The sequence below is a fragment of the Spea bombifrons genome, chromosome 4 (genome assembly GCF_027358695.1).
Source record: "Spea bombifrons isolate aSpeBom1 chromosome 4, aSpeBom1.2.pri, whole genome shotgun sequence".
In the NCBI taxonomy this organism is placed as follows: domain Eukaryota; kingdom Metazoa; phylum Chordata; class Amphibia; order Anura; family Pelobatidae; genus Spea; species Spea bombifrons.
In genome coordinates this window covers 39,064,554-39,092,315 of record NC_071090.1, presented here as the reverse complement: position 1 = coordinate 39,092,315, position 27,762 = coordinate 39,064,554, and the positions used below count along the sequence as shown (strand labels likewise).

At 38.2% G+C, this 27,762-nt stretch overlaps 1 protein-coding gene across 1 annotated transcript in view; it reads right to left on the bottom strand.

The window, feature by feature from the left end:
* UTP20 (UTP20 small subunit processome component) overlaps positions 1-27,762 on the bottom strand; it is a 47,849-nt gene that overhangs the window by 3,792 nt on the left and 16,295 nt on the right. The window contains exons 24-59 of the mRNA XM_053465037.1: positions 27,559-27,644; positions 26,871-26,996; positions 26,466-26,632; positions 25,742-25,950; positions 24,341-24,484; positions 23,932-24,011; positions 23,473-23,699; positions 23,242-23,386; positions 23,066-23,153; positions 22,722-22,865; positions 22,143-22,196; positions 21,336-21,488; positions 20,899-21,054; positions 20,576-20,716; positions 19,567-19,704; positions 19,004-19,143; positions 18,407-18,489; positions 12,628-12,902; positions 11,356-11,495; positions 11,006-11,162; positions 10,516-10,614; positions 9,840-10,007; positions 8,799-8,965; positions 8,440-8,587; positions 7,471-7,587; positions 6,623-6,793; positions 6,167-6,295; positions 5,017-5,127; positions 4,578-4,657; positions 4,035-4,104; positions 3,691-3,873; positions 2,982-3,113; positions 2,382-2,514; positions 1,558-1,748; positions 1,060-1,131; positions 439-690 (exon numbers count right to left, since the gene is read on the bottom strand). Coding sequence (XP_053321012.1) covers positions 439-690; positions 1,060-1,131; positions 1,558-1,748; positions 2,382-2,514; positions 2,982-3,113; positions 3,691-3,873; positions 4,035-4,104; positions 4,578-4,657; positions 5,017-5,127; positions 6,167-6,295; positions 6,623-6,793; positions 7,471-7,587; positions 8,440-8,587; positions 8,799-8,965; positions 9,840-10,007; positions 10,516-10,614; positions 11,006-11,162; positions 11,356-11,495; positions 12,628-12,902; positions 18,407-18,489; positions 19,004-19,143; positions 19,567-19,704; positions 20,576-20,716; positions 20,899-21,054; positions 21,336-21,488; positions 22,143-22,196; positions 22,722-22,865; positions 23,066-23,153; positions 23,242-23,386; positions 23,473-23,699; positions 23,932-24,011; positions 24,341-24,484; positions 25,742-25,950; positions 26,466-26,632; positions 26,871-26,996; positions 27,559-27,644 — 5,076 coding nt within the window. The remainder of the gene's footprint in view (positions 1-438; positions 691-1,059; positions 1,132-1,557; positions 1,749-2,381; positions 2,515-2,981; positions 3,114-3,690; positions 3,874-4,034; positions 4,105-4,577; positions 4,658-5,016; positions 5,128-6,166; positions 6,296-6,622; positions 6,794-7,470; positions 7,588-8,439; positions 8,588-8,798; positions 8,966-9,839; positions 10,008-10,515; positions 10,615-11,005; positions 11,163-11,355; positions 11,496-12,627; positions 12,903-18,406; positions 18,490-19,003; positions 19,144-19,566; positions 19,705-20,575; positions 20,717-20,898; positions 21,055-21,335; positions 21,489-22,142; positions 22,197-22,721; positions 22,866-23,065; positions 23,154-23,241; positions 23,387-23,472; positions 23,700-23,931; positions 24,012-24,340; positions 24,485-25,741; positions 25,951-26,465; positions 26,633-26,870; positions 26,997-27,558; positions 27,645-27,762) is intronic.

Below are 27,762 nucleotides of genomic sequence, written 5' to 3'. Positions count from 1 at the left end.
TACCTTTGGGGCCACCCTAGGCCCAACCTAGGGCAGCACCCCCAATCATCTCTTCCTCCATGGTCAGCGTCCATGGTACAATAAATGCGCCTTAAAGAAATGGAGCTCTGGGATATGTTTTCATTTCCTGGCGCGCTGTGTCTTAATGCACATGGCACATTTTAATTTAGTCTATGGAAGTTGTGCTGAACTGGCACAGCTTCTGTAGTGTAAATAGGCCCGGTTGGGTAGATCAAAGATCTCCCCTGTAACTGGCCCAATAAGCAACAGGACACTGGGGTCTTGATCTCTCTGAGAGGGCGACCTACCCCCTGGTTTTGTACCAGGTAGACTGCCTCCCTGTGGACTTGCCTAGGGCAGGATACATCACTGATTGATGCTACACTAACTATAATAACTGAACACTCCAATAATTAAATGAAATAGTGTTGTATTAACCTTGAGAGGATTTTTAGGTGTATGAGCAGCTTCTCTTTTTGCCAGGACAGATAGTTTCTTCATTAGCCACAGTAAAGTGGCCCCCTCTACTGCATCCTTTTCAGTTGTCTCCTCATCTCCTGAGGCATCCGCTGCAGTTTCTTGATGGTCGTCTTCTTCATTGCAGTTAACCTTGTTATTATCTTCTGATTGTTCCTCGTCAGCATGAAGAAGGTATATAACTTTAGCCACAAACAATAGATTCTTGATAACCTTGGGACAAGAACCATCAGTATTAGGACAAGTCTATGTTATGCTCACTATACAACCTGTTGAACAAAGCACCCGTTATGCAGAAAGACCCACAAGCTATATTAAAGATAAATATGTACTAAGTGTGCAAAAGTTGGGTTCCCTTATAACATGCATTGTTACGGAGCCATGAAGACCAGGTTTTTGGATGCACTGAGAATACATTTGCAAGGTAGATGTATCCTTTAAATTGGAAAGATAATCGAAAGATAGAGCTACCAAGCAGTGTAAGGGAAAGGAGAGAGAGAGAGAGAATGTAAGATCATATTTTGTTGTAAAATTGGACATGTGTACATAAAATTAAAATGTAAAGGCAAGCACGCCCCATACCTGTTCTCCTAGGGGTTGATCAAGAAATTTTGATTGCAGTTGATGACAAAATGACAGTGCAAGGTCTTTCATCTGTCAAAACAAATTCCCAAATTCCTGTTAACATCATGCAATCTTACAATGGTAGCCCTGGCCAGTTTTCAACCCCCCTTGTCCTGCAAAACTCAAAACAAGAGGTTAAGGTTTAAGTTTTTTTTTTTTTTTTAGCAAAAATGAATTGTTAATTTCTTCTATCAAATACTATGCTTCTATATATAGGTAAAAAAAAAACGGTCACAGAAAATCAAAACGGTTTAATGTTTTTAAAATAGTTAGCACAAGCAAATATTTGGTTGTTTATATTCCAAAAATGTATAAATGTATAATGTACCTACACTTAATAGGCTTCCGTGGGGACCACTCCACATTTAGCCCCTTGGCCCAGAGCAGTAAACCACTATATCTATATGGCAGAAAGCATATAAAGTCATCCTCTTTACTCTGGTCTCATTTTATTACCTTTGCATCCAGGTTGTCAGATAAGTATGGAACAATACATTCCGGCTTAGTATTCTTTCCACTTTTTCTTTTTGCGTTCCATTGATTGACAAGGTCTTCTGGTTTTTGAAGGGCAAACAAAAGCCCAAAAATCTGAGATGCAGTAAGCCAGACCCAGCTGTGGGGATAATACAAATGCGACTGCACGTGGGCTGTGGGTTCAAGAAGTGAGATTTAGGTAAATAGTGAATCAGCTCAGAATCATGCATTTTAGACTCGATTTTAAAGCTTTGCACAAGCTACTCATTTCAAAATACATATGCCTTCAAAAAAAAATGAAATACAATTGATACAATAGTTTCTATCGCATCTAAAACAGCTTCCAATTACGTAATATTACTGCTCGAAATTGGTTCTGTTTTTGGTGGCTGCTCTTGATGAAGTCTCTTGTTTATGACATTAATCGTGGAGTGGTGAAAAAATTCTAAAATTTGAATGCAGAGAAATAAATTGAAAATCTAAAATTCACTTGAGTTAATTACACTTTCCCCATATTACTGGGATGCGTGCATTAAAGTGGCACTCCATCCTTAAAGCAGTTGCAGGAATAGTTTCTGCCACTATCAGTGGCAGGAATAGTCAAGACTACAGAGGAGGAAGAAATCCGCTGCAGCCCCTTCTGTGTCAGGGAAGTGCATTAATGTTTTTGTTTTCAAAGAATGTATATCAGAGTTTATGCATTAGACTGTCCCTTTAATTGTGCAAATCAGGTATTCATTCCTCATGTATCTAATGCATGGCAGAGATTTGAGTTTAATTGCTTCAAGATATGACATAGTACTTACCGCAGATTGTGTTCATCACTTTACTGTGCTTTGGTAACTGTGTGACATTACATTCTTTTATTATTTTTGTAAGCAAAGTAAGGAAACTAAACAGAAGTCTGTCTGCTGACTTTTCTTGTGACTCTTCTTGCAGCTGCATGGAAAGAGACAGAGTGAGAGTGGAAGACTAGTAAAGGAAAGGACAATGTCTATGTTATAGACAAGCATTCAAGTCATGTCAGATCTGGCGCCAGGCATTAACTGATGTGACAATACAGTCATTTATGTCAGAAACATTCAAATATGTAAAGGGAGTAAATAAAATCCAAAAAGAGGAGCATTTATAAAAAAAAATAAAAAAAAAAAGTGGCAGAAGGCATGATTTAATGTTAGAAAGTGGAAAAGGGGTAATGTGTGAAAATTCTACATTACAGAAAGGGATGCAGATGTCTGAAATAGAAAAGTGTTACAAATAATTCAGAAAAAAACTTGTACATATCCTAAAGAACTCATAATGGGCCAGTTTGCTCCTTTCTGTCATTATCCCCATGTATCTAAGGATTCAGCTGTGTCACATTAGACTACCTTCCTTCGGATTTAAAGACAGATCACAGTACTTACATCTTCAAACAGCAAGGGATCAATTTCCTTTTCAATCATTGGCAGGAGGGCTTCCAGTCGACTCTCAAAATCCACGCCTTCAACTTCAACAAATAAACCACAGGTCTGGGCACCTAGCCTTTTATGTGTAGACTGAGAGAAAGCAAATGCAAATGAGTAAAATCTTTTGAGTTTAAAACAAAAAGAAAAAATACGCAAGCGAATTAAAAGCTGACGTTCTTATGGCTGAGCTCCGGGATATGACTTCATCCTGGTGCCCCACCTTGTAAAGATACGCACTTTACGCAGCACCAGGCGGTAGGGAACTATCAAGGCTGTCGGCCAGCTGGGGAGTTCAACGATCTCCATTTTAACTGGCCCATTGAAAAGTGGCGCAATAGGGAGCCTGATCGTCCAAGGTGGCATTTGGCTCCACGTTATGTGGGAGAGGGGCTGCTGTCCTAGGTCTAGACCATAATTTGCCACTAGGAAAAGCCATAAACTGAACTAAAACATGCAAAATCAGTTAAATCAAGAACAGCTACAAACAGGACATGAAGGCACAATTAAGAGATTCAACAGATTATCATCTTTATTAATTTGTACATCTATATAAAACTTATTAGTAATGCTTTCCCCTTTAAGAAATTAAAACAAATGTAATGGATTTATTCAAAGCTATCAATTGCAAAGGCAATCTGATTCTTTTCCAGCACAATGCGTTTCATACCTTTTCACTGTTTAGCCACTGGTTGACCATTGTAAACATCAGGTTCTTCTGCTGCAGAGTGACCTTGCTGAGAAGAGTCTTAGCTGCAAGGGCAGCCATCTTCTTACACTTAGGAGAATCATCATTTACAATCATCAAAACAAGTGGGGCAAAGATAAGGCCACAGTACTGACTGAGCATACCCTAGAAAAGAAAAAAAAATGAAAAGTGCACATTTCATCATAATTACGCAGAAATGCAAAAAAAAAAAAAAACCACAAAGCTGGATAGAGCATATACAGTTTATAAAAAATGAAACTTTAAACATTTAACTTCCTTAGGAGAAAAAACTAAAAGTTACTTACTTGTGTAAACATCTGGAAAATAGAAGCAATCATTTCCAAGGCAGAGTCTCTTCCAGTTTCATACTCATAACTGCAACAGTAAAATAAATTTATATATATATAAAAATGGAACTATAGATGCTCAAACATGTAAATATTATACACGGTTATTTTATGGTACATAAAAGGTTATATTCCATAAAAATTCCATAAAAATATAACCTCAAACTATATCTTAATTGATTGGCAACCATAAATCTCTTCCTATCTTGTGTATGGCTTCATGTTTTTATGGTATGTAACTTACATGTTACATACATGCCATTTAAAGATGCATTTTAACACCTGGAACAAAATCATGGATATAATAAAATTACCAAGTGAACAATGTAGTATGTACCATCAGCACCAGAGCATACAACTCTATACTAAGGAAATTATTAATTCTTCATTTTCATTTGTTGGCTTTAGAGGACCCCTTACAAATATTTGCTCCAGGACTTTAAAAATGGCATGTGGCAAGCACACAAGTAATCATAACAAAGAATTAGAAGAAAAACATACTTAAATTGTGCAATTATGAATTCCAAGTTCTGTTTCAGTTTATCGCCAAGGGGATAGTCAAGAAGATACTTTATATATATCTGGGGAGAGATTCAACACATAAATTAGGTATAACTGGAAAGAGAATATTGATACATTGATCAAATAAAATATTAAGTAAAAGCCATCACAAGGAATAATTACTTAAAGATTTGCTGAGGCGCACTCACAAAGGACAACTGTAAAAGCAGTAGGAACAAAAGGTTCATTACTCAAGTTATTAAGTTATTTAAATTATATATGGAAATATGTCTCAGCTGAGGGCAATACATGTGTGAATTTCATGTCTGTCTCATTTACTCTTAGTCAGCAAGGAACAAACATACATAGAAATTATTAAAAAGCACAATCAGAGTACTACTTATGATGACATAGGATTAGATGAAGATGGTTGACCAACCTGACGACACTGGACTCTAACTTGGTCAGTCTGAGCAGTGACTGCTAACTTTCCAACTTTCTGCATCACCTCATCCATCTCAGGGACAATCAGTTTTCTTGATACAATAGCCTTCGAAGACATGAAACCGTGTTAGGACAGTTAGGAACAAGTCCGATACTGTATACATGAAAGTTGGTCTAACCCGTTTTTGAAATGTAGTTTAAACAAATACCATTTCAACTGTTAACAGATAAATTGCTTACAATCAATGACAACAAAAAAACAGACAATAATTTGGTGGTCTGGACAGTTACTATACCATCACCTGATGTTGTGACATTAACTCAAAAACCTCATATGGTGATTACACAGTGTGGTGATACAATAGCACTACTATACACTATTTAAATATCTGACTATTTAATGTCTCTCTGTTCATAGTGCCTTTTGAAGCCCTTGTGCTTTTAGATGCTGAATACACTTCTCACAGCCTGAAAAATATTAGTCTGGATGTCTTGAAAGAGTAGACAGCAGAGCACCATACTTCCCTTTCTCCTACCAGAAAACCACTACGTTTCAAAGAATATACACAAATGTTTTATATACACAAACTACTTTAAATTGCTTTAAAACAGCACAACATGTGATAATTTAGTAATTTAGCTAAAGAATGCAGAACCCCTGGCATGCTATAGACTCGCAATACATGCACTAAAATATGGACTCACTAACGATGACCCTTATTGTGACAATATAGGAAAATAGCAATTTTATATTATTTGATAGCACCATATTTGAATGGGAAAATCCCAAAGTCATTGACCGACGGCAGCTCTGGTGGCAGAATAAAGCAAACAAAAACATGAGCAGATGGTACTATGATGTGACAATTGTGTTTTCAGGAAGCAAATCTTTTAAATTTTACTACCAAAATTTATGGTCTTCAAAACCATATGTTCTTAGAATTTAATGGGATCCTAAAGATATACTGCCCAATGCAAATCATACCTGTAAAGACCTGCGCTGAAACTATACCTGATAAACAAGTAATTTATTTCTGACTTTACGTTTTGTTAAATACACCAAAATACAGTTAAAAAAAATAGTATTTGCTAAATGAACCTATTTGGCAACACGCAGAAACAAATTATTCACTTTACATGTTTACCTTAAGCAAACCAAAGGCCGTAGCTTGACGTGTTGAATCATATATATCCTCTTCTGCGTAGCCCAGTAACACTTGGAGCTGTTTCTCACTGATGTTTCCTTTCATGTGTCTCACCAAGATTGTAACGGACTGGAAGAATAGCAGTAGTTACACAAACGTAATGGGCAGCAGAACCCATCAGAGTTTAGATCTATACATTCACAAGGGCACGTGTGTGTGTGTGTGTGTGTGTGTGTGTTAAAGATGTATGGTTCAGTTTGCACCAGGTAACATTGCATACATTTTGAGCACCAGCTGCCCCATTTAATCTGCCCATTTTCATTTCTAGTTACACACTCAATGATCTTATAATTGTGCATTGTATAATTAATGTCTATCTCACTTAAGAGATCACCCTGCTGTCTCATGGTCTTCTCTTATACAGCACAGGAGTCTTTGGAACACTAATATTCTTACCTTGAAGCAGTTCACAACAAGGTGGAAATTCTGGCCTTTGGCTGCCCCTGCTTTTGCATAGTCTTTCAGCAAGAGGAAAAGCTCTTTAATGAGCTGCTCAGTGTTTGTTTCAATAGAGGGCAACGGAAACTTCAGCATATAAATGAGAGACTGCAAGGCTCCAGTGATAACCTACGGAAGAGTAAAGGTATATATTATACAGGATGCTCATGGATTGTAATTCATTTATTAAAACCACACGTCAGTTCTGCATTTTATCTTTTCAATCGGTGCAATTGTTTTGGAGATGTTTTATTTAAAAGAAGGGACTGTTTAACGAGTTTCAGCAACTTAGCAAACAGGCAGATCCTGGTTACAGGAAGTAAAAAATGTTGCTGCCATGGTAGAAACATAAATAGGGTTTCTAACACATATTCCTTAATTTAGTCCGTCAGCCAAACAACATGTGTTTATTTAGCATATTTAACTGTAAAATGTAGGATGGGGGGGGCATGTTTCAAATGATCAACAGTGTCATTAGTGCACAACAGGGTGACTGTGTATGAAACACACTTTAGTGGTTTGGGCCCACAGCTGTCAAAAATATTATGTTATACTGCTGGCATTACACTGGCAGTGTGGAGTACCTTTAGGGTTCAATCTTAAACCCTGCCACTGAGGGAGACAACATGATGGTGCTGCTTGACAGGGTGGCCACGGTCACCAGTTAATGAAACAGGTGTTTTTTCCATGGGAACCACCACTTGCTTAGCCGTCAAAAATATCTGGGCAAATTATGCTGTTCCTCAAAGCAACCACTGCAGCTGTGCAATTCATGCAGGGCGTGTTTAGTATCGCCAGGTAATTACCTTAACATCCATAGACTTAAAGCATCCAATCAGAAGTTGTACAAATGGATCTAACATCTCCAAGACACGTTCCTCTGAAGAATTAACTTTGGATTTCTTCAAGCTCATGTGCAGCAACTGTGTAAAAATAAATATGAACTGATAATACACATTTCATATTATTTAAATTTTAAAGAAACTAACATGCTTATGTTTAGTCCCATTATGCCACATTTACAAAGACTAGTTAAAATTCTAAATATAGTAAAACTGGCCGGGACATTCTATCCATAGTGACAACCGTCAACGATATATCAGTGGCAGAAATATATCGTCCGAAAAGGGCATTATCAGCAAAATGAATTTTTTTTAAAAAAAACACGGCCAAAAATAATTGTCCGCAGGGGCCAGGCTGCTTACCTGTGCATTGGTCGCACAGTGTGCGAGCAGCGTCTCTTGTACCGGCCAGGAGAAGCAGGAACCCAGCAGAGTCACGTAAATGCACGTCACATGACTCTGCTCCGTTCCTTCTTCCCCTGGGGGTGAGGCAAGAGGAGAGACAGAGGGAAGCAGCAGTGCCCCTAAGGAAGTCTGCGACTGAGAGCTCTTCAGTTTAGGTAAGGGGATGGGGGAGGGTGTATGAGCAAGTATGCGTGATTAAGGGAATGAATATGACTATATGAATGAGTGAGTGAATGAATGTTTGTGAATGAGTGTGCATGTGATAGCATGGATGTGTAAGTGTGGGGGGGGATAGTATGGCATAGGGAGGCTGTAATCACACTCCCATCATGCCCAGGATCCAGCATGTACTGACTGCCTGGGCATGATAGGAGTGTGATTGCTGTTATATATGTATGCATATATATATATATATATATATATATATATATATATATATATATATATATATATTATTGTTATTGATACAGGAATACAAAACACAGAAAAGGCACACTGCTTTACTTAAAATTCATTCGTAACACCCACCCGAAGTCCAGACTCTATTAGGATGTGCATATTGGTCCTGCTACTAACAGCAGCCTTCTGACCTCCGCGAGGCAGTGGACGCTCAATTAACAGACAACTCTTTGGCTGGAGACGTGGATCAGGAGGAAGTGTCTCTGACTGGTTATTCCTGAAAGGTAACAACAGTACATCACTTTGTATTACTCCAAGTTCACATTTTAAGATGAAGAAAGAAAAATCATTAAGTTTAAATTTCACAGCAACCACTAACAGCCATCTCATAGAGTAAAATCAAGCTGTCTCCAGCTATTTGGTCAACTATATAAAAACACCTCAAGTAGATATATGTTATACATCAATACACAGGTATTTCTACTTACTTGTCTTTTTCGGTTAAAAGTGGAAGGTTTTCACTGATGAGGCCATAGCTGAGCAACAAAATGGACTCTGCTGTCATGTCTTTGTTGGCTATGAGACCAAAAACAATTCTGCGGAGAGCTTCATGCACTTTGCGGGCCAGCTTTAAACTGGTGGTCTTCTCCAAAAGCTACACATTAAAAAAGGATGGTTTAAATGTCTTGTCAGTTTGTCTTTAATCAGGTTTCCCATTTTAGCTATATTTGTTATTGATATTAAACACAGAATCACTATGAGCACAGTCAAGTCAAGCAAGCAAAGGAGATCATAAGGAAAATGTGTATAAAATTGGCCAAAAAATATATTATTCTGTGCTGTTTATGGCTCGTCCTACAATAAATGCACACAAGAATAAGTTTAATTTTATCAAACTGTTAAGGAGTCACTAAACTTTAAAAATAACACTAGCTTGTCTGACAGATATCTGGGACATATAAAACATACATAATATAAATATATACTAATTAGGCATTGTTTCTATATTAGTGCATGAACATGTAAATATATCTGTCTTGGGGTACGTAAATGGGTCACTTTTTCTTCTATGTACACTGATGGGCACCAGGACAAATATGTTGCTGTGATTAGAAAACAAAAAGACACTTCTGTGCCTCTCTATTGTAACCACAATTATATGAGTATGTTCCATACAAAGCTAAAACCGACAATACTTTTTTCCCTTACTGCTCCTGAAGTTAGGAATGCTTATCATAGTAGATAAATCTAGTTCAGTTTCCCTCTTGTGAACTAAGATAAAAGTGAGCAGGGGCAAAGTCAGTCAGTTCAGGGGCAAAGTCAGTCAGTTCAGGGGCAAAGTCAGTCAGTTCAGGGGCAAAGTCAGGGCTGGAAGCCATCGCATCAGTATCAGCAAGTGGGCTATGAGTGTCGCCCCTAGTAGCTTGTAACTTCTGAGGAACAAGCTGGTTTCTCAAAAATTGGGGACGATGTAAAAATAACCCTGGCTTAACACTTCCATCCAACATAAACACACAGAAGCCTCTTACCTCTTTCAATGGAACAATCATGTTGGTAACTTGATCTTTCCCAACAAACTGTGCTAGAAGCTCATAAGAATCATAACTCTTGCTGCTTCGAGCCTCCATGACTTTAGAAACTATTCCTTTAACTTCTTTTTCTTCAGCAACGGCACCAAACAGCTCAAAATTGAAAATCTTTTTCAGAAACACAGTAAGAAAGCATTAGCTCAAACTTAAACTTTAAATTGCAAATAATGACCATAAAGTTTACCAAAATGTGTATGAAATGGCAAGCTACTAGTTCCTCTTCTGAGGTTGGAAATGTAAAGTGCAACCCAAAAGCCTGACAATTTTTAATTATTTTTAGTAAATAATAAAATATATATATATATATATATACACACACACACACACACACACACACACACACACACACACACACACGTATGCTGGCAGGCAATATATTTCCAGTCTTTTAATATATTAACAAGGCAAATTGATGGATTCAAGATTTTATTGAATTGAAGCCAACAATCTGTCATAAAAACACAAATTCAGTTAAAGAAGTTTACAGAATGCTACACAAAAAATAGAGGTGTAAAAACAGTTTCATTTGGGAGAAATGTACTCCAGCTGCTACAGTGTCACACAGAAAGGACATGGCATGAGCCCCGAGTTGCATGTGTTTGTGCATTTTCTCTACCTGTATTAATGTTTCCAAGCAGGCATCAAGCTCTCCACATTGAAGGTTGGCAATTAGGCCTTTTAAAAGTAGATTTACAGTGAATGACAGCACATGGACCTGAAATCACAAGACCACAATGATGAGAACAAAGCATTCTTTAAGTGGTTTTATCATGAAAGAGATCCTAAAATCAGACTATTATATCACTAGACTGGGAAGAATATATCTATGCTATATAAACCACTGTTTTAGCCCTTACAAATGTATTCATTTTGTATTGCCAAAGCAATAAAAATGTCCATTTCAATTGAATGAAGGTTTATTTTTGTTTAGTTTGTGATGGATATTTTGTCAACTAAAGCAATGCACTAATAAAAAAAAGATTTAGTTTAGCCCAATCTGTTACGTCAGAGTTGTCACCTACCAATTTTAACATCTTGATGCTCCTCAAGAAAAACTGATAAATATAATAAATGTTGCAAAGCAAAATAAAGTATGACATGTATACCTGGTAACCTTTGACAAGCACACTTTGCATTTCTCTCAACACATAATGCAGGTACCGAGCCCCAAGAGTTTCAATGATCTTAATTAAAGTGTTTCGAGCAACATCTCTGATTTCTTGTGCTCTGTTCTTCAGAAGGACACAAATCTTCAGCAGAATACTGAAACGGTAAATAAATGTGAACAGAATATATTAATCATCTGGACAAATGTAACTTTAACATACACAAAATACCCTGATCCAATGCAATAAGGTTACATATGAAGCCTACAATACAAAAATACCTTGTCTAACCAGATAAAAACGAAATCTGCCCACAGCCTTTAACCAGTATAATGGGGACATGTAGATACCTTGGTAAATTGGCTTCCACAATCTCTTGTGGCAGTGTCTGCATTAACTTCACTAACGCAAAGGCCAGTGGGACCCGAACTACCTCCTCTTCATTAACAACCTTGGACTTCGCCAATTTATGCTCTTCATCCCGTTTTACCTGAGAAAGAAAAAGTAATTGCATTTGCTATTTGTGGACATCATAAAAACCTGCAGTAGCGTGGAACTTGAGGGCTCAAGTTTATATACTCTGCTTTACACAACTGTGCTGTTTGAGGCGATGTTTCCATGATCCACAACTCCATGGAAAGAATACAAACTGCTTTTGTAAAAGTCTCTGCTATATTTATTGTAATACAGCTAGAAATCATTATACTGTCATTATAAGAGAGTTACCAGACATGATAATATGGCCACAAACAATTAGCTCTGAGCTGCAAAGAGAAGGCCAACACTCGCTCATAGCCAAAACACATTTTTAGTGCAGTGAACCATACATGTTTGGGAAAATGGTATGATTTTCCACAAAGCTTGGTAGGCATTTCATCAACTGGAATAGGATCATGAAAAGAATACCCTCTTTAAATTCTATGGTTTTACATATCAGGACATAAAAACATTTTTTATAACGTTGCAGTTCTAAAAATACAACGTCAGATAAATTACACATTACAAAATGTCGTAATTTATTAGAGAAAAATAAAGCCAAAATGGAGAAGCTGTGTGTCTAACACTAAGTACACCCCCTTACTGCTTTCATGGGAATGAAGGAGAGATGCTAAGTAGCAGACAGGTGCTGCTAATCAAATGCCCTTGATTAACTGATCAGCAAGTGTGACCAACCCTATATAAACCAAAATTTTAGGAGTTTGCTGGTCTAGAAGATTGAGGTATGTGTTAACACAATACTAAGGAAGAAAGACACCAGCAAAGATCTCAGAGAAGCAATTGCTGCTGCCAATCAATCTGGTAAGGGTTATAATGACATTTCATGGCAACTTAAAGTCCACCATTCTACAGAAAGAAAGATTATTCAAAAGTGGTGAAAACCAAACACAGCATATCAGCTTTATTTTGTTGAATGATTAAAGACATGTCATATGTTGCTATTGATCTGAGGTTGCATTTACCTAATTTTTAGACCTGCTAAGGAACACATGATTGTTGTTATGTCCTGATATGTAAAACCATAGAATTCAAAGAGGGTCTATTTTCTTTTTCACACAACTGTATGCAGACGCGTAATACTTTCAAAGTATCCTACTGAGAAACAATAAAAAGCAAATAGTCACCTTTGCATCAAGGCACTTCTGTAGCTTGGGTATGATGTTATTAGTCACTGTTTCTTGTATATGTTTAATTAATGAAGCTATTTCTTCTTTGTTTTTTGGCAGAAATGTATGGTTTATCTTCTGACTGCTCTTCACTTCTCCAGTAGGGGTCTCATTATCAGCATCATTCACATTTTCACTATCCATTGGAATTATCTCTGGTTCATCCTTTTGCTCAACCTCTTCATCCACCTCCATTGTTTCATCCTCGTCTGTAACCTCAGTGTCCATTACATCTTTAGAGTAGACACACACAAAAAAACAGTAATTTTACTCACCGTAAATTCTCTTTTCCCAAGTATAGTGGCAGTACCGTTGGGTTTGCTCTCTTCCCCGGGACAAACACTAAAAAAGATAGAAGGGGTTAAGCTCCACCCCCCCCTTACCCTATAACTGCACATACCGGCGACCAGCAGTCAGTTAATAACAAGAGGACCAAAGGATGGAAAAACATTATCTTATAACGAAATTAGGGAGGGAAACCTGTACTGCCACTATACTTGGGAAAAGAGAATTTACGGTGAGTAAAATTACTGTTTTTCCCGGCGTATAGTGGCAGTACCGTTGGGATATAGCAAGATCCCCCCCAAAAAGGGAGGGAGTTAGATCTGAACAGCGTGCAGGACTTGACGTCCAAACTCAGCTGCCGAAGCAGAGGAAATGTCCAGTCTGCAATGTTTAATGAAAGTGTTCCATGAGGATCACGCTGCTGCTTCACAAATCTTCTCCGGAGAGACTGAAGACCTGGAGGCCCAAGAGACAGAAGGATCGTGTGGAGTGAGCCTTAATCGGAGGAGGAATAGTCGCACCACAGGAGTCATATGCCAGCCGGATGGCATGGAAGCCATCTGGCCAGGGTAGATTTAGATACAGCTTGACCTGAAGATCTTACATGGAACTAAAGGAACAGATGGGCAGATGAGCGAAATGGAAGCGGTACGCCCCAAGTATATGGTAAGAGCTCTCTTAACATCTAGACAGTGCCAGTCACTTTCTTCTGGTGTCATCGGGTTTGGAGAAAACGTTGGCAGGACTACAGGTTGGCTAATAGTAGCTTGAGATAAGACTTTAGGCAGGAATGACGGCCTAGGATACATAAGTACGTCGTCCTGATGAAAGATGAGAAAAAACCTTTTGAGGCCGAGAGAGCCTGGAGTTCCTCAATCCGTCGTACCGATGTGACAGCTACTAAAAATGCTGTCTTCAGGGAGAGGAATATAAGTGAAACCTTTTGGAGAAGCTCAAACGGAGTCGAGCATAGAGCCTTGAGTAGAACGGTAAGATCTCACGGTGGAAAAAGCGATGTAACAGGAGGTCTCTAATCGTGATGGCCTTAAAAACAAAAAATCTCCGAATGAAATGATCCGACGCCAGATTGAGTAGCAGAAAATGACGAACAGCAGACATCTGCCCTTTTAAATGATGCAACCTTGAGGCCCGCTTTAAATCCCACATGTAAAACACGCAGAATGACCGGAAATGGGTGGAGGAGAAGACTGCAGGCCTTGAGACTGACACCATTCAAGAAATTTCCTCCAGGTTCTTAGATAAAATCTTGATGTAGAGAGATTTACTGACCCCAAGAGGAGAGTAGTCATAACTGGGTCTATACCTTGATATTTCATGATCAGCCTTGCAGCAACCAAGCCGTCAATCTGAACATTTGAAGGATGTGGAGTGGAATTCCCTTTGTCTCCAAAACGTCTGCGGACAACGGAAGGTCCCCATATGTTACCGAAAGCTGGCAAAGGTGGGAAAACCAGCTCCGGTTTGGCCAGAACGGGATAACTGCCAGTACTCTTTTCTTGTCCATCTTGACTTTGAGCAAGACTCGAGGAATCATAGACACCGGAGGAAAGATGTATGCCAGGTTGAATCGCCACTTGATCTCCAGACCATCCCAAAAAAAAAAAGGAGGGAAAACCATTCTGTATAGAGAGGCAAAAAGAGGGACTTTCCGATTCAGTCTTGTCGCCATGAGATCCACTTCCGGCAGGTCTACTATTGCCACCAACCCTTGAAAAATAGGCGGATGAAGGGACCAATCTGCTTGAGAACATCTGTTTCTGCCAGTACATTGTTCTGACTTCTGATGTGGACCGCCGAGATAGCTTCTAGATTTTCATGTGCCCATAGCATGATTTTTGTGCATAAACTTTGGAGACTGGTTACTCTCATACCTCCTTGTCTGTTAATATAGGCTAGCGTTGTGGCGTTGTCGGATTGAATCTTCACTGGGATGCTCAATATCCACGGTTTGAAGAGTACTTAAGCCTTGAAGACGGCATTTAGTTCCCTGAAGTTTGTCGATTGACTCGCTTCCTGCACTGACCACTTCCCTTGTGCTGTGTGAAATTGGAAATGAGCTCCCCAACCAGTCTGGGATGCGTCCATGGTAACTATCAGCCACTGCTTAGGCTGGAAGGACAGTCCGCTTGTCAAATTTCTTTTGACCTTCCACCACTCTAGTCGTTGAAGTACAACCTGAGATATCAGAATGTACTTGTCTAGATCCTCGTCGGTCCCGGACCAGTGTGACAGAACGTGCCATAGCAGAGGCCTCATTCTTGCCTGTGCCCAGGCTATCGCCGGCATGGTGGAAGTCATAACTCCCAAGCTGCTCATTACCCTTCTGATAGAGCAGAGAGGATACGCTTGTAGCTCGGCGACACTTAGCCGAATGCGTATGGCCTTGACTATTGGAAGATAGAGGCGTAGAGATCTTGAGTTTACCTGAAACCCCAGAAACTTGATCTCTGTGGTCGTGTTAAGCGTGAATTGGCTACATTCAGAAGCCAGCCGTGTTCATTGAGAAGAGTGATCATCACTTGAAGAGCTGTTAAAAGTTGTGCAGCGGATGAAGCTTTTATCAGCCAGTCGTCCAGATATGGAACCACAGCTATTCCCCTCAATCTCAGTTCTGCCGCCAACGGAGTGAGAATCTTGGTGAAGACTCTTGGAGCAATTGATAGGCCGAAGGGTAGCGCCTTGAACCGAAAATGATGGAAACCTTTGCTTGTCTTCACTGCAAATCTCAGAAATCTCCTTGACTCTACTGCTATTGGAACCTGCAGGTAAGCGTCCTGTAGGTCTATGGAAGCCCCATAATCTTCTCTCTGAATCATTTGAGTAACCGAAGAGATGGTTTCCACACGGAAGTGTTGATATGGAATATATTTGTTGATGGACTTCAGATCCGGTACAGGATGAAGAGTGCCCCGGCTATGGGACCAGGAACCTGTATCTTTGAAACGTTTTCTATAACTCCCTGCTCGAGGAGTGTAGATGCTGCTATAATAAACGCTGCATACTTGTTCAACGCTGGGTAAGAGGATACTAGGAAACAATTGCATGGAGACCTGCAAAATTTTATGGTGTAGCCTTCTGATATAATCTGACGGATCCATGGCTGGTAGTCTGAAGGCGACCTCCCACTTTGACAGACCGTCTTGCCCTATCTTGTCTAGCTGTTAAGGGAAAAATCTGGAATCTTTATGTTTCTGAAAGAAAGATCTATCCTACGGTGAGGATCACGCTGCCGTGGAATATCTCTGCCTATAATAGGGATACCTGCGGTTCCATGTAGGCTAGACATCAAGAATTCATTACAAAGCTTCAAATTCTCCAAAAGTTGTGAAAAAGATCCTTATCTGCATCCTCCAGAATGTGGCTTTCAATTTCTGGAGCCATAAGCCTTGAGCTCTCGCTACTGCTGCTCCAGCTGATGTTGCTTTGCTTTGATGACCTTGGAAGATTCTGCTATTAGCGGTCTCTGCTCCTATGTCCATGGTATCTTTTAGGCCGGAAACCTCTCCGATCGGCAACGTAGTTTTCTTAGACAACTGAGCAATCTGGACATCACCCTTAGGAAGCTCTCCCCACATGATGTCATCTTAAAGCTTGAAAATATGTTTAAAAGTGTCTAGAAACAAGCACACATCACTTGGATGTTTCCCCTCACGCTGTGCAAATTCCATTAGGTGAGGAAAAATTGGAAAACCCTTTTTCTTAGCTTCTGGATTCAACCATATCTGGTTTACTCCTGTAACAAATTTCCCCAGTTTTTGCGAAGGAAAACCGGATTCCGACTCTGAACCTTCAGAACTGGACACATCCATAGATGAACGCGAACATTCCCCAGACGACAACTCTGATGTGGATGAACTTCGATTGTCGTGCACCCTTGGTTTGGCAGCCTCCTTAAATGCTTGAAATGTTTGAGACAAATTATCCTGGAACCAGGATAGAAAGGACAGCATATCCTTCTGTTTCTCTTTTGCCCGGATATCTGCTAAACACTGCCGGCACATATCCTCCTGTAGCCGTTTGGGAGAGTAGGTACATTCAAGGCAAGCCAACTGTTTAGACATGCATGAAGCCTTTCAGGGAGGAGCCGAAGGCACTTTATCCTTCTCTGGAGATGAAGGTTAACATATTTTTTGGCGTATCAAAAAGATCACCAAAAACCGTGTGGGGGGTTCAGACAACACGGAAACCTGTCCTGACACACACTCTTGTGGTCAGACAGGTTTGCACAGCATAAAATAGGCAGCCAATTTTGAATTTGGCGCCAAAATCGGATGATCTGAGCCGCGCATGCGCTGTAGCACGGCCGGATCATCAGTGGAACGCATAGCCACCCGGGCGTGCGTTCCACCGTACTGCGCATGCTCCTCCCCTGCTTGAAACAAATCACCGCTACAGATTCACTCTGTAACGCGGTGCTGCAAAGATCAGCCGAGCTCCCACCCGGGGAGCGAACGGACTTGCAGGAACCCCCTTTCACCGGACACAACCCGTGTGCCGGCCGATCTGGATCCAAGCTGCTGAGGCAGAAGAATGGAGCAGAATCCCCAGTGCTCGTCCCTGCGGGACAAAAAAGAACTGACTGCTGGTCGCCGGTATGTGCAGTTATAGGGTAAGGGGGGGGTGGAGCTTAACCCCTTCTATCTTTTTTAGTGTTTGTCCCGGGGAAGAGAGCAAACCCAACGGTACTGCCACTATACGCCGGGAAAAAAGTTAACAGATCACAGATAACGTTAGGGCTGGCATTCCCTCAATGAAAACCACTAACGCAAACCAGAAATGTACAATCAATTTAAATTAGAGGGAACACTGTATTTATTTAGTAGCTTAATATTTATCTATGTAGCTATTTTACATGATTAAACTGACACCGTTTTATGAAGTACAGTTAGAGCCCATCTGAACGACAGATAGTCCCAAAGGATGTGGCGAAGGTATCTTTTCTTGTGCAGTGGAACCAAAGTTTAATATCGCACCGGACCTAAAAATAACAAATTTTATGTTCCTAACCAGGAAAAATGTCTGAATATGGATTGTCATTTTTTGCGGGTTACATTATAATATCAAGACATTTAGCCATGTGTCGAGAAAACCTAATTCTACCTAACTTTCTATGCTAGAAAATGACCAGCAGATGCAGAGAACGAGAGGATGTTGGCTAGGATTATGTGGGTTGAAAACAGGCAGGGAAATGGTCTTTAAACAGCCTATAAAGGCAGTCTAAAAGAACAAATCTGGTACAGCAATAGAGAAGTCTGAAAATCTGTATTGTTTGTGTATCCAGGGTATGGCAATACAATTAGCGAAAAGGTACACAAACACTCTCTTATCTTCCAGAAAGAAACGCGTATTTCTAAGATACAAAGCACATAAACCCTTCAGGGCTGTCAGTCTATAAAATAATTATGAATTTAACCATTTCATTTATACTCACTTTCTCTATTCTCAGCCGCTTGCAGCTGTTTTTCCAGTGTTTCATGATCAAAGTGAAATGCGTCAAGCACGGTCACCAGCAAGCTGTTAAAGCCAAGTCATAAAGATCCATTAGAATCCATAAAGAACAAGAAACAAACTGTGAAACATAAGAGTAGGGTTTTCAAACTGTATTTTATTTGTTGTTAATACAAATTGCTAATCTGTATGCATGGCTGTATCAATGAAGACATATAAACATCAGTTTTCTAAGAAAATACTCTGTGAAAACATGCAACTTTGGTTTCTCTCTCTGAAAGTGTCATAAATGAAGTCTGTTTTCTAAGCAGTCTCTTAACATTTTTATGTGGTAGTGCTATAGGACACTGACATGATCTGTCAAAATACCCAGAATAGCAAAACGGGCAAACGTACCAACTAAAAGTATAAACTTACAAATAGGAAACAGCCGCATTATTCTAGGAGGCTAATTTAAACACACAAAGAATGAACTCCTTTAAAACTAATGTAAGGCATTGCAGAGCAAGGGCGCGAATCCAATAGATCATTTTCATGTTTTAAGCATCTAAAGGAAATAGTCTGAAGAAAGCAAACATACCTGACACCCAGTTTTTGGGTAATTTGTCCAGTCTGAAGCACATGAATGAAATGCTTTAAGTGATACATGTATGCAGACCAGGAGAGGTGCTTGCACACAGATCCCACCATCTCCACAGATGCAGTTATCATGTTTTCATGCTAAAAAAAAAAGTAACAAAAATTAAACAATGCAAGAAATAAAATCTATATAAACAAACAAGAGATTTCTTACCATACGCTGTGGCCCTAATTCTCAAATTGTTAGCGGTTTGTCCCAGAATGCATTTTTAGTTGATCATGATGATTGATATTCATTTTGTCTATTGTTGTTTGTCAGACTAATAAAATGCGATTGAGTTTGACCCAGGTTGTGGCATTTTATACTATACTTTAAATAAAGCAATTTTGTCCCGTTTGATTCAAGGTTCAATTCAGTCCAACATTTTGTACTTCTTAGGGCCCTACAATTCTCCTTATCATATTAGTGATTTAATGTATATCTGAATGTGTTAACTGCCCCATTGAAATCGTACAGCGCTGTGTAATTTGTTGGCACTTAATAAAAGATAATAACTCACATACCTTAAGCATTTTCTCATCAAAAAGGGTGGCAGTGGCATATGGCATAATATAACTCTGGAGAGATCTAGATGACAACACTACGTTTTCTTCCATAATGTTCTTTGCTAGCTTTCTCAATGCACGTGCTCTTCTGTGAATCTGAAAGACATTTCATGGAAAATGAGAAGGTCTGTACATAAAATAAATCGTTCGAAAACCGAAAACCACACCATTGAACCGCATACAAGCATTGCAATGGACTGTCAAAACAAGTATAAATGTTGTAAGCTTATACACTGTTTCTGGAGCAGTATTTACAGAAGATAGATTATTCGATATTATGTAGAATCACACTGGTCAATCCTTTGAGTATAACTGCAACAAGCTGATGATTTGAGAACATATTAAAAGCCATTAGTAGAAGACACAAGATCATTGCGCCTCTTTATTTACTTTTGAATCATTTACACAAAACACAAACAGTCCTACAATCTAAATGATACACACTTCTAAAGTGTACAGACACGTTATATCTACACACATCAGCATACAAAAATTTGGGGGTCACTGGAAAACCAGGAAATTCTAGATGTGTGTAGCCAATTGCAAAATGGTTTTCTAATGATAAATGAGCTTTTTAAACTTAAACCTGGATTTATTTAACACAAGGGGGCCATTAAAATTAGCCGTTTCCAGCTACAATAGTCATTTACGACATTAAGATAACTTGATAAAGGAACATGACGCCGTATGAAACATTGATTTTTCTTATCTGTTGAATAAAGTATTTATGAAAGGGACCACTGAGTGAATATCTCCACTTCTTGACTGGCGTACGCTCCACCAGGGCAACCAACTGTTATTGATTCATAAAAGCGGAGTGCAAGCCGTGTGGACTTCGTGGAGCTTGAATAACTATAATACTATTATATGTTTTAACTTCCAACCTGTTATACACGTTTGGAATATTCTTAAGTAAAACAGACTTTGGTTTGAGAAATACAGAAAATAAGCAGCAGATCTCCATTACCTGAATGTGTTTCATGTTCTCGAAGAAATCCATTTCTGGATCATTGTAGTCTGTAAGCTGAACAAGGTCTGCAAATTCCGGATGCTTAGGAAAAGCCCGAATCAGACTGCAAAGTATAGTTGTATAGTCTTGCTGGATATTCTGTGGAGGGAAACCCATACATATTATTAGCCAAGACAAATTATACAACAGTTCTCTGGGTTCAAACATCCCCACTTCTGTAAAACGACCATTTTTAAATGCTGGAGTCGCTGCTGAGACAGAAAACGTAAATGTTTCTCCGCACTGGCAGTGCTATCCTAATGCAAGTTCCTTTTTTTTACCTCCACTTTGCTTTTCAGTTGTTTCTTTAAGCTCTCCAGTAAAGTGCGGTGTATTATTTCTCGGTATTCATTCTCTGAGTTTTCCATGGATGCAATGTGCGAGATAATGCTTTGAAGGAAAAGGATTGCATTGTCGCTAAGAGACATCTCACAAAGCTGGTGAGGAGAGAAAATAAATTTTTTAATAAGCAACATTTGAATTGAATGAAGCAATGATCTTGCCACTGTATCTAGAATTTTTGTCCTAACTTAAAGGACACAAAGACCCTTAAAATCAAGCATAAACAGAAAGATCCTAGAATTGATGCCTCTCTCAAACAGAAAATTGTGCTAAACTTAAGATTCTGCTTAGTAGCATCCATCCAAGTGCTATTGGAGAGAGGAAACACATCCTTGTAATGATAAACTGAATAATTAAAAGTATACTGAACACTTACCTGGATCGTGTGAAAGCAATTGTACACAATAGGAAGAATATAGTTGATGTCCAGTGACTTCATTTCCTTGACACAAGATGTAGCATTTTGGAAAGCTGTTAATCTAACATCAAAGTAGATGTCATCCAAATGCCTTTTGTCAAATGCATTCAACTGAACAAAAAATAAAATGGACAGAAATAACGTTAGGGAGTGATAAAAGTACAATAGCCATAAATCCAAATTGTTAAAAGTGAGGTCACATGGAAAACCGATTTTTCTTTTTAACATTAAGTACAATGTTGTATATAGTAATGCAGTGCAACACTGAATAACAGTGGGTTTAGTTTTGCATTGTTTCAATAAATTTTGATAATACACAGACTGAGAATATTGTTGTAAGCAGTCGCCTACGTCAACATTCCTCACTCATAAAACACACTAAGGTGATTAGTTAAGACAAAGCTACTACAGTACTGCTTATACTAATTAGGTTTCTACAGAAACACATAAGTCTAAGAGCCCCAATTGGTAAGAATGATTGAAATAAAGTTTGGTTCAACATATAGCAACTCATTGGCCAAAAAGACAGAAATATTGCACCTTTCTTCATGATATTTTTGAAACTGAGCAACATAATGTGAATCTTCAGGTATGATGGGTGGTCCTGCCCAGACCATGTCTCTATAGGGACCAGTCAAATCCCATGCCTGCCTCTAGGAACACCCCCACTTAAGTATTTGAGCTCATGGTTTCAACAGGAGCCCCTCAATGATACTTTCCGTAAATCCCAGTTGGACTTATAGCTACTGTCTGATCAACACCTACCTTATCAACAACATCTGTTATATATTGTAATTTGGGATCCAGTTCAGACAAAACCTAAAAGAAAAAGAAAACCTATATTTCAGAAAACAGACATGATAAATATTGAATAACGGAAACACTAAATTCAGTAGGTAAAAAATGTATCTTTCAGTTATTCTATACAGCATATTCCTGCATACCACTAAAAAAATACAGCACTGCAATGTCATTGTCTCAACAGAGTTATTAACTGAACCTATAACCCCCTCTAGTTTTATAATTAGAAATGAATCCATTTTTTTTTAAATGAATTTTTTGGATTCTAAATATTTAAGTGACAAGACGTAATAGTACATCCTCCAGTGTCAAATGACAGATTTTGGTGACATACTATTACTACCATTGTTGGGAAGTGGTTAACTAATTATATTGAAATCAATTCAAATAAAAAATCTAACATTTAATGAAACACACAAATGCCTCTAGGTGGACACCATTTATTACCGAACTGTATTTTAACTATGTTTAACATTTACTATGAGCTGTTTAAATACAATATCAAGTAACAAAAGATCTTAAACTATAGGAGTCATACTGTACCTGGAAGGTTGTAGAAAGTGCCTGGCGAGACAACTTGTTTTGAATGACAGCAAACAGTTTGCTTAGTGGCTTCAAAAAGCTTGTGGGGTTTGAACAGTGTCTTAATAAATTCTGCACTGTTTGCAAGAGTTCAACTTCTGTGTCCTAGAAAACAAAAACACAAAAAGTTATATGAAGTAACAAAGTTTCTGCATAGTTTTTATTATCAATATTTCAACTGCAGTATTCAAATTCAATGTGATTGGAGTGGTATGTTTTTGTGGAATATAGTGGCAGGGATAAATAAAAGATGTTGCAAGAATAATAGGAATAATAATAATAGTAATAATAATAATGCCACATACCTGATTTGTATTACTTTTATGCAAGTATGACAGAAGAAGGTTGATGAGTACTGTACTTTGATCTCTGTCCTGGATAAACTTGCTTATCCTGCAGAAGAAAGTGAATTCATAAAAGTAGTAATTTTTGTAGTGCAATGAATGTTTATAATCTTTAACTGAAAAAGTAAAATACTCACTTTGAAAGAATGCTTAGCTCTTTGCTGACCTGTGCGCTGAATTTCTTCTTTCTAATTTTCTCAGCATTCATCATACTTCTACTCAGGTACTGGAGAATAGCAGCAATGTGTGGAAGTATCAGCTTCATGCCAATGGTTGGAGTTTCTAGTTTAGAAAAAAAGATGTTCATGGAAATGATTGCAAATGCAGCATACAGCAATAGGCAAATCTACCTGTGGCGCTTTCCTTACCTTCATTCTCCATTGTGACTTCAGGGATTATATAGTCATTTACCACCAAGCAAAGAACACTTTCGCTAGCCTCAAAGTCTGGGCTGTTCAGAAGATTGTCTGTTATATCGATTATGATGGATGCACTAGCCTCCGACACATTTTTAGTCGAGAGCAGAGCAAATACATTAAGGAGTACATCATGTTCAGGTTGTCCACATTTTTGCTTGGCAAGTAAAGGAAAATACCTATAGCAAAAAAATACAGTGTACATAAAATCTTCACAACACATGGAATGCCTATTATCAGGTTCAATATCTATTTCTCTGTTTTGATCTATCAAGATGATCTATGAAGAATAAAGCCATGGATACCACTGTAAAAAAATTATAAAAACGCTAAAATGTAATACATTGCATAGACTTATTTACAGTTATTTAAATGTTGGTGTGGCACATGTACAAATAAACTGATTGTTACCTGGGGTTTTTGCTCCAAACATGAATTAGCTTCAGCACTAGGGAAGGAGAGTACTGACTCTCAGCAGCAAGTCTGGTAATCTGAAAGCCAGAAAAGGAGATATGATACATACTTTTATGTTAGCAGAAATCACATGAATGTAACTTCAAACAACAAATATCAATTACTAATGACATCTGGCATATGCTGCATCTGATATAGCTTGAAACAGCATACATAAAAGCGGTCAATGGGGGCAATAGAGTGAAAACATATCATACTCCACTATTGAAGGGCAGTATGGTTTGCGATCATTATACGGAATAGACAAACTACAAATTATACACTTTGGCCAACCAGATAATGTTCTTAAGCAGGGTTTGTGCACAATAAACACTCCAAGGGGTCAAGAGAAAGTCTGGCTGTTTACCTGTGGCCATATCACGGCATGAAACACAGCATCCAATTCTTCAGCAGAGAAGGGATAATTGTCAAAGTCAGTGAAATATTCTACTATGTGTTTGATCCCTAAACGTCGTAAATTCTTCAGGGGGTTGATAAGTTTGAGCTGTATCTATATATAAAAAAAAATTTAAATAGATTAGTTGGACACAGATGTGATGGATGGGACATGCCTGTGCAAGATTAACTTTTTATTTTAAGTTTTATATAATTACATCCACCTAATGTGTTAAAAAAGAGCTATTTGAGCTGGTTTCTGGAAGATTGAAACACTTGTATTTGCTCGGTTTTCAATCTGATGACCTCACTGCGGCTGTCAACTTCTCGATCAGCAAGTGTTGTTTCTCTGTAAATTAGTGGAAGTAACCACAGGTCATAGAAATCAAGAAACAGTGCCAGCAAACCAGAATTCCATGGCACTTCTGACATGCAGATTTTTCATCCCTAAAACATTGATTACTCCTCATGCTACCTAGTTTAATTTTTGCGTTTGTTTCCCTAAGGCTACTAGTTTACGAGTTACCTAATCATTATCTAAGATGGAGCCCGTGCTACTTAACATTTTGAACTTAACACCTTGATGTCTAATGAAGCAGTAAATTAACTCTGCAAATAAGTGCTTGACACTTGGAGCACATATCTAAGAGTCACTGAGTCTTAAAATCTGCTGTAAAAACAAGTTAAGCAGTTCTGTGAGGGCAGATTACAACAACTACAATGTTTATAAAGATGTTTCGGTGTTTAGAAAATAGACTTTAGAATTTATGTGTGAACATTTAACAAGCTGCTTTAAGCAACACTGCACCCATAAAGCAAACAGGGTCAAAATGTATAGCTATCAAGAAGTGGCCACATTTGCAATTCCCTGTTCCTTAGCCTTGAAGGAGCAGCCATGCTCCCCCTTTTTCTGGGACCAGTAAAACAAACCATGTTCATTTTAAAGTCCCTAATAGGGCAAAAGGACCAAGAGGCACAAACATAAAATCTAAATATAATAATAAAAAAAATCAAATAGGCAGCTGCTTATTAATATTTTGCATTACAACCACGTCCATCACACAAGCAAAGAAGAAATGTCAGAGTTGTTGTCTATCATGTGTTGCTGCATTTGTGAGCAGGTTTTTCTTACTAAAAAGGAAATTATTGGGAGCTGGAAGCATTTGTGTCTAGATTCCGTGCTGAATACCTAAAGTCCGCCCCGGTAGTTCTAGCAAACACATTTGTTAATACTAAAACAGGACAGAGATTATGTTTTTGCCCACATTATATATGCAGCATAAAAAATATGATCCTCTTTGTTGGTTAGCAGACTCTTGGCAAATGACAAGACCAACAAAATCTTACAGCTAAGAGACAAGCATCAATGTACCTTTTCACGCTGTTGAAGAGCATACGATACTGTTGCAGTCATGCACAATAATATCTGAAGAATTTCTGGTAAGTAGGGATTAATTAGGTGACCCAGGTTTTTTAAAACAACCTCCAAACTATTAAATAAACTGTGCTGACGTCCAAGCGGAAGAACTCTGGACAGGTCCAGGCTTTCTATACATTGTATCACAGCAGCAAGGCATTTTCCTACAAAAAATATAGAATTGATTGCACAATGGGACAAATAAAGAACAAAATAACACCACAATAGAAATGATAGCGCCGCATAAATAAAAAGTATCCTTAAAATGATTTCTGATGTAACAATTATAGATGTATGTTCTCCAGAAGATATATACAATAGCACATATACATATACAAAGCAGCTATTTAAATGCCAAGGTGACTAGGTGTCTAATAGAATGGGCTATGTAAACAGCTAAAATACATAGAAATGGCTAATAAAAGCTGTCTGAAAACATCAAAATTATGGAAAACAGCAAAATAGAAAACAGCAAAATATTTTTGAAAACATTTGATGCTTTAAAAAAAAAAAAAAAATGGTGTTAGACCACCAAGTATTGTAAGCATCTTTTAAGTTTTTTTTTTTTTTTTTAAATCTTAATATAATTTTTTTTTTATCTAAACAATTATTCATTTAACAATTATGTGAAGAAACAATATTTTTATCTGAAATCCCTACTTTGAAAAATGTTTCCTACCATCTTTCAGATGCTTGACCGGCTCATACAGAAGATCCAGAAACATTTGAATCTCCTCAGGTTGGGATCCAGCCAGGAATCGTAAAACAATAGACATGCGAGTTCCCGATGCTGCCTTTCCCTGTGTTTTGGTGCCTGTTTTGCTTCTCATGCGGCCATACAAAATTCTTTCAATAAAAAAAATATAGAAAATGTTGGTAGATGTTAGCCCTACTTTCCAACATATACTTTTCATACTGAAATAAAAAGCAGTTGTTTTTTGGCCCTTCAATTGATGGAAAGCAAGCTTATTATATTACAAGATCATCGTATTTGTCTCTCTAGCGTACTCATTTACTCTGCTCACATTTGTCAGTTGTAAAGCTGAAACGGAAATTTCTAGATGGGATGGTAACTATAACAAACCTCATTAGAACAGGCATCAGATCAGGCCTGTGGGACGTTTTCACGATTGAATTTTCTTCAGAAATGCTAAAATGGACTATTCCTTCTTTAAAATTTTTATCTTCCAGGAGCTTTTGTAGGTTCTCTCTGAAGCACAACACAGAAGAAAAAAAAACTTCAAATTACAAAAGGTAACATTGCAAACAGTACTATCCTAAAACCTGTAGCATGACAAAGGAACAGTGTTAAGGTTCTCATATTTTATCTGCACCATACTAAATAGCAATAGCAGCATGTAGACAAAACGGGGATTTAGTTTATTTGGGCCCGAAGCTTAAAAGAGGGATCTAAGATCATTTTACACACGTACCCCGCGCGATAGCTCATCATCACTGCCAGTACTTTGTGTGTATATATCATATTATATACTATATATATAGGCTGAAACCTTCCTTACTCCAGTATAAACCTGGTTTACATTTTACGTAAAAAAAAAAAAAAAATTAAACTACCTTGTAGAAAATATCTTTACTTTGGAAACAAAGTTTGTGCCTGCACTGAAGGGTATATTAGACTAATGGTACCTAAATATGTATAATATGCAGAACCGGTAACAGTCCTTATACGCTAATAGTGGTACTAGCGCTAATTCTATTCTGTTTCATTGTACCCCACATCGATGGGCAAGTTGAACAACATGACATTTTACCTGTATGGAAGGATGTGGGGATGTTTGTAGCTAAGCACACAATCCAATGCAACTTTTTGCACATTCTGATCTTGATGGCAAAGTAACTAGAGAGGGAAAAAAAACATTTAATCATAGGTGAAAGCATTGCTATAAAGGGACAGACTTAAAACTAGCAACTAGTTAGTAGGAAACGGTTACAATTAAACAGAAAGTGGTAATGCT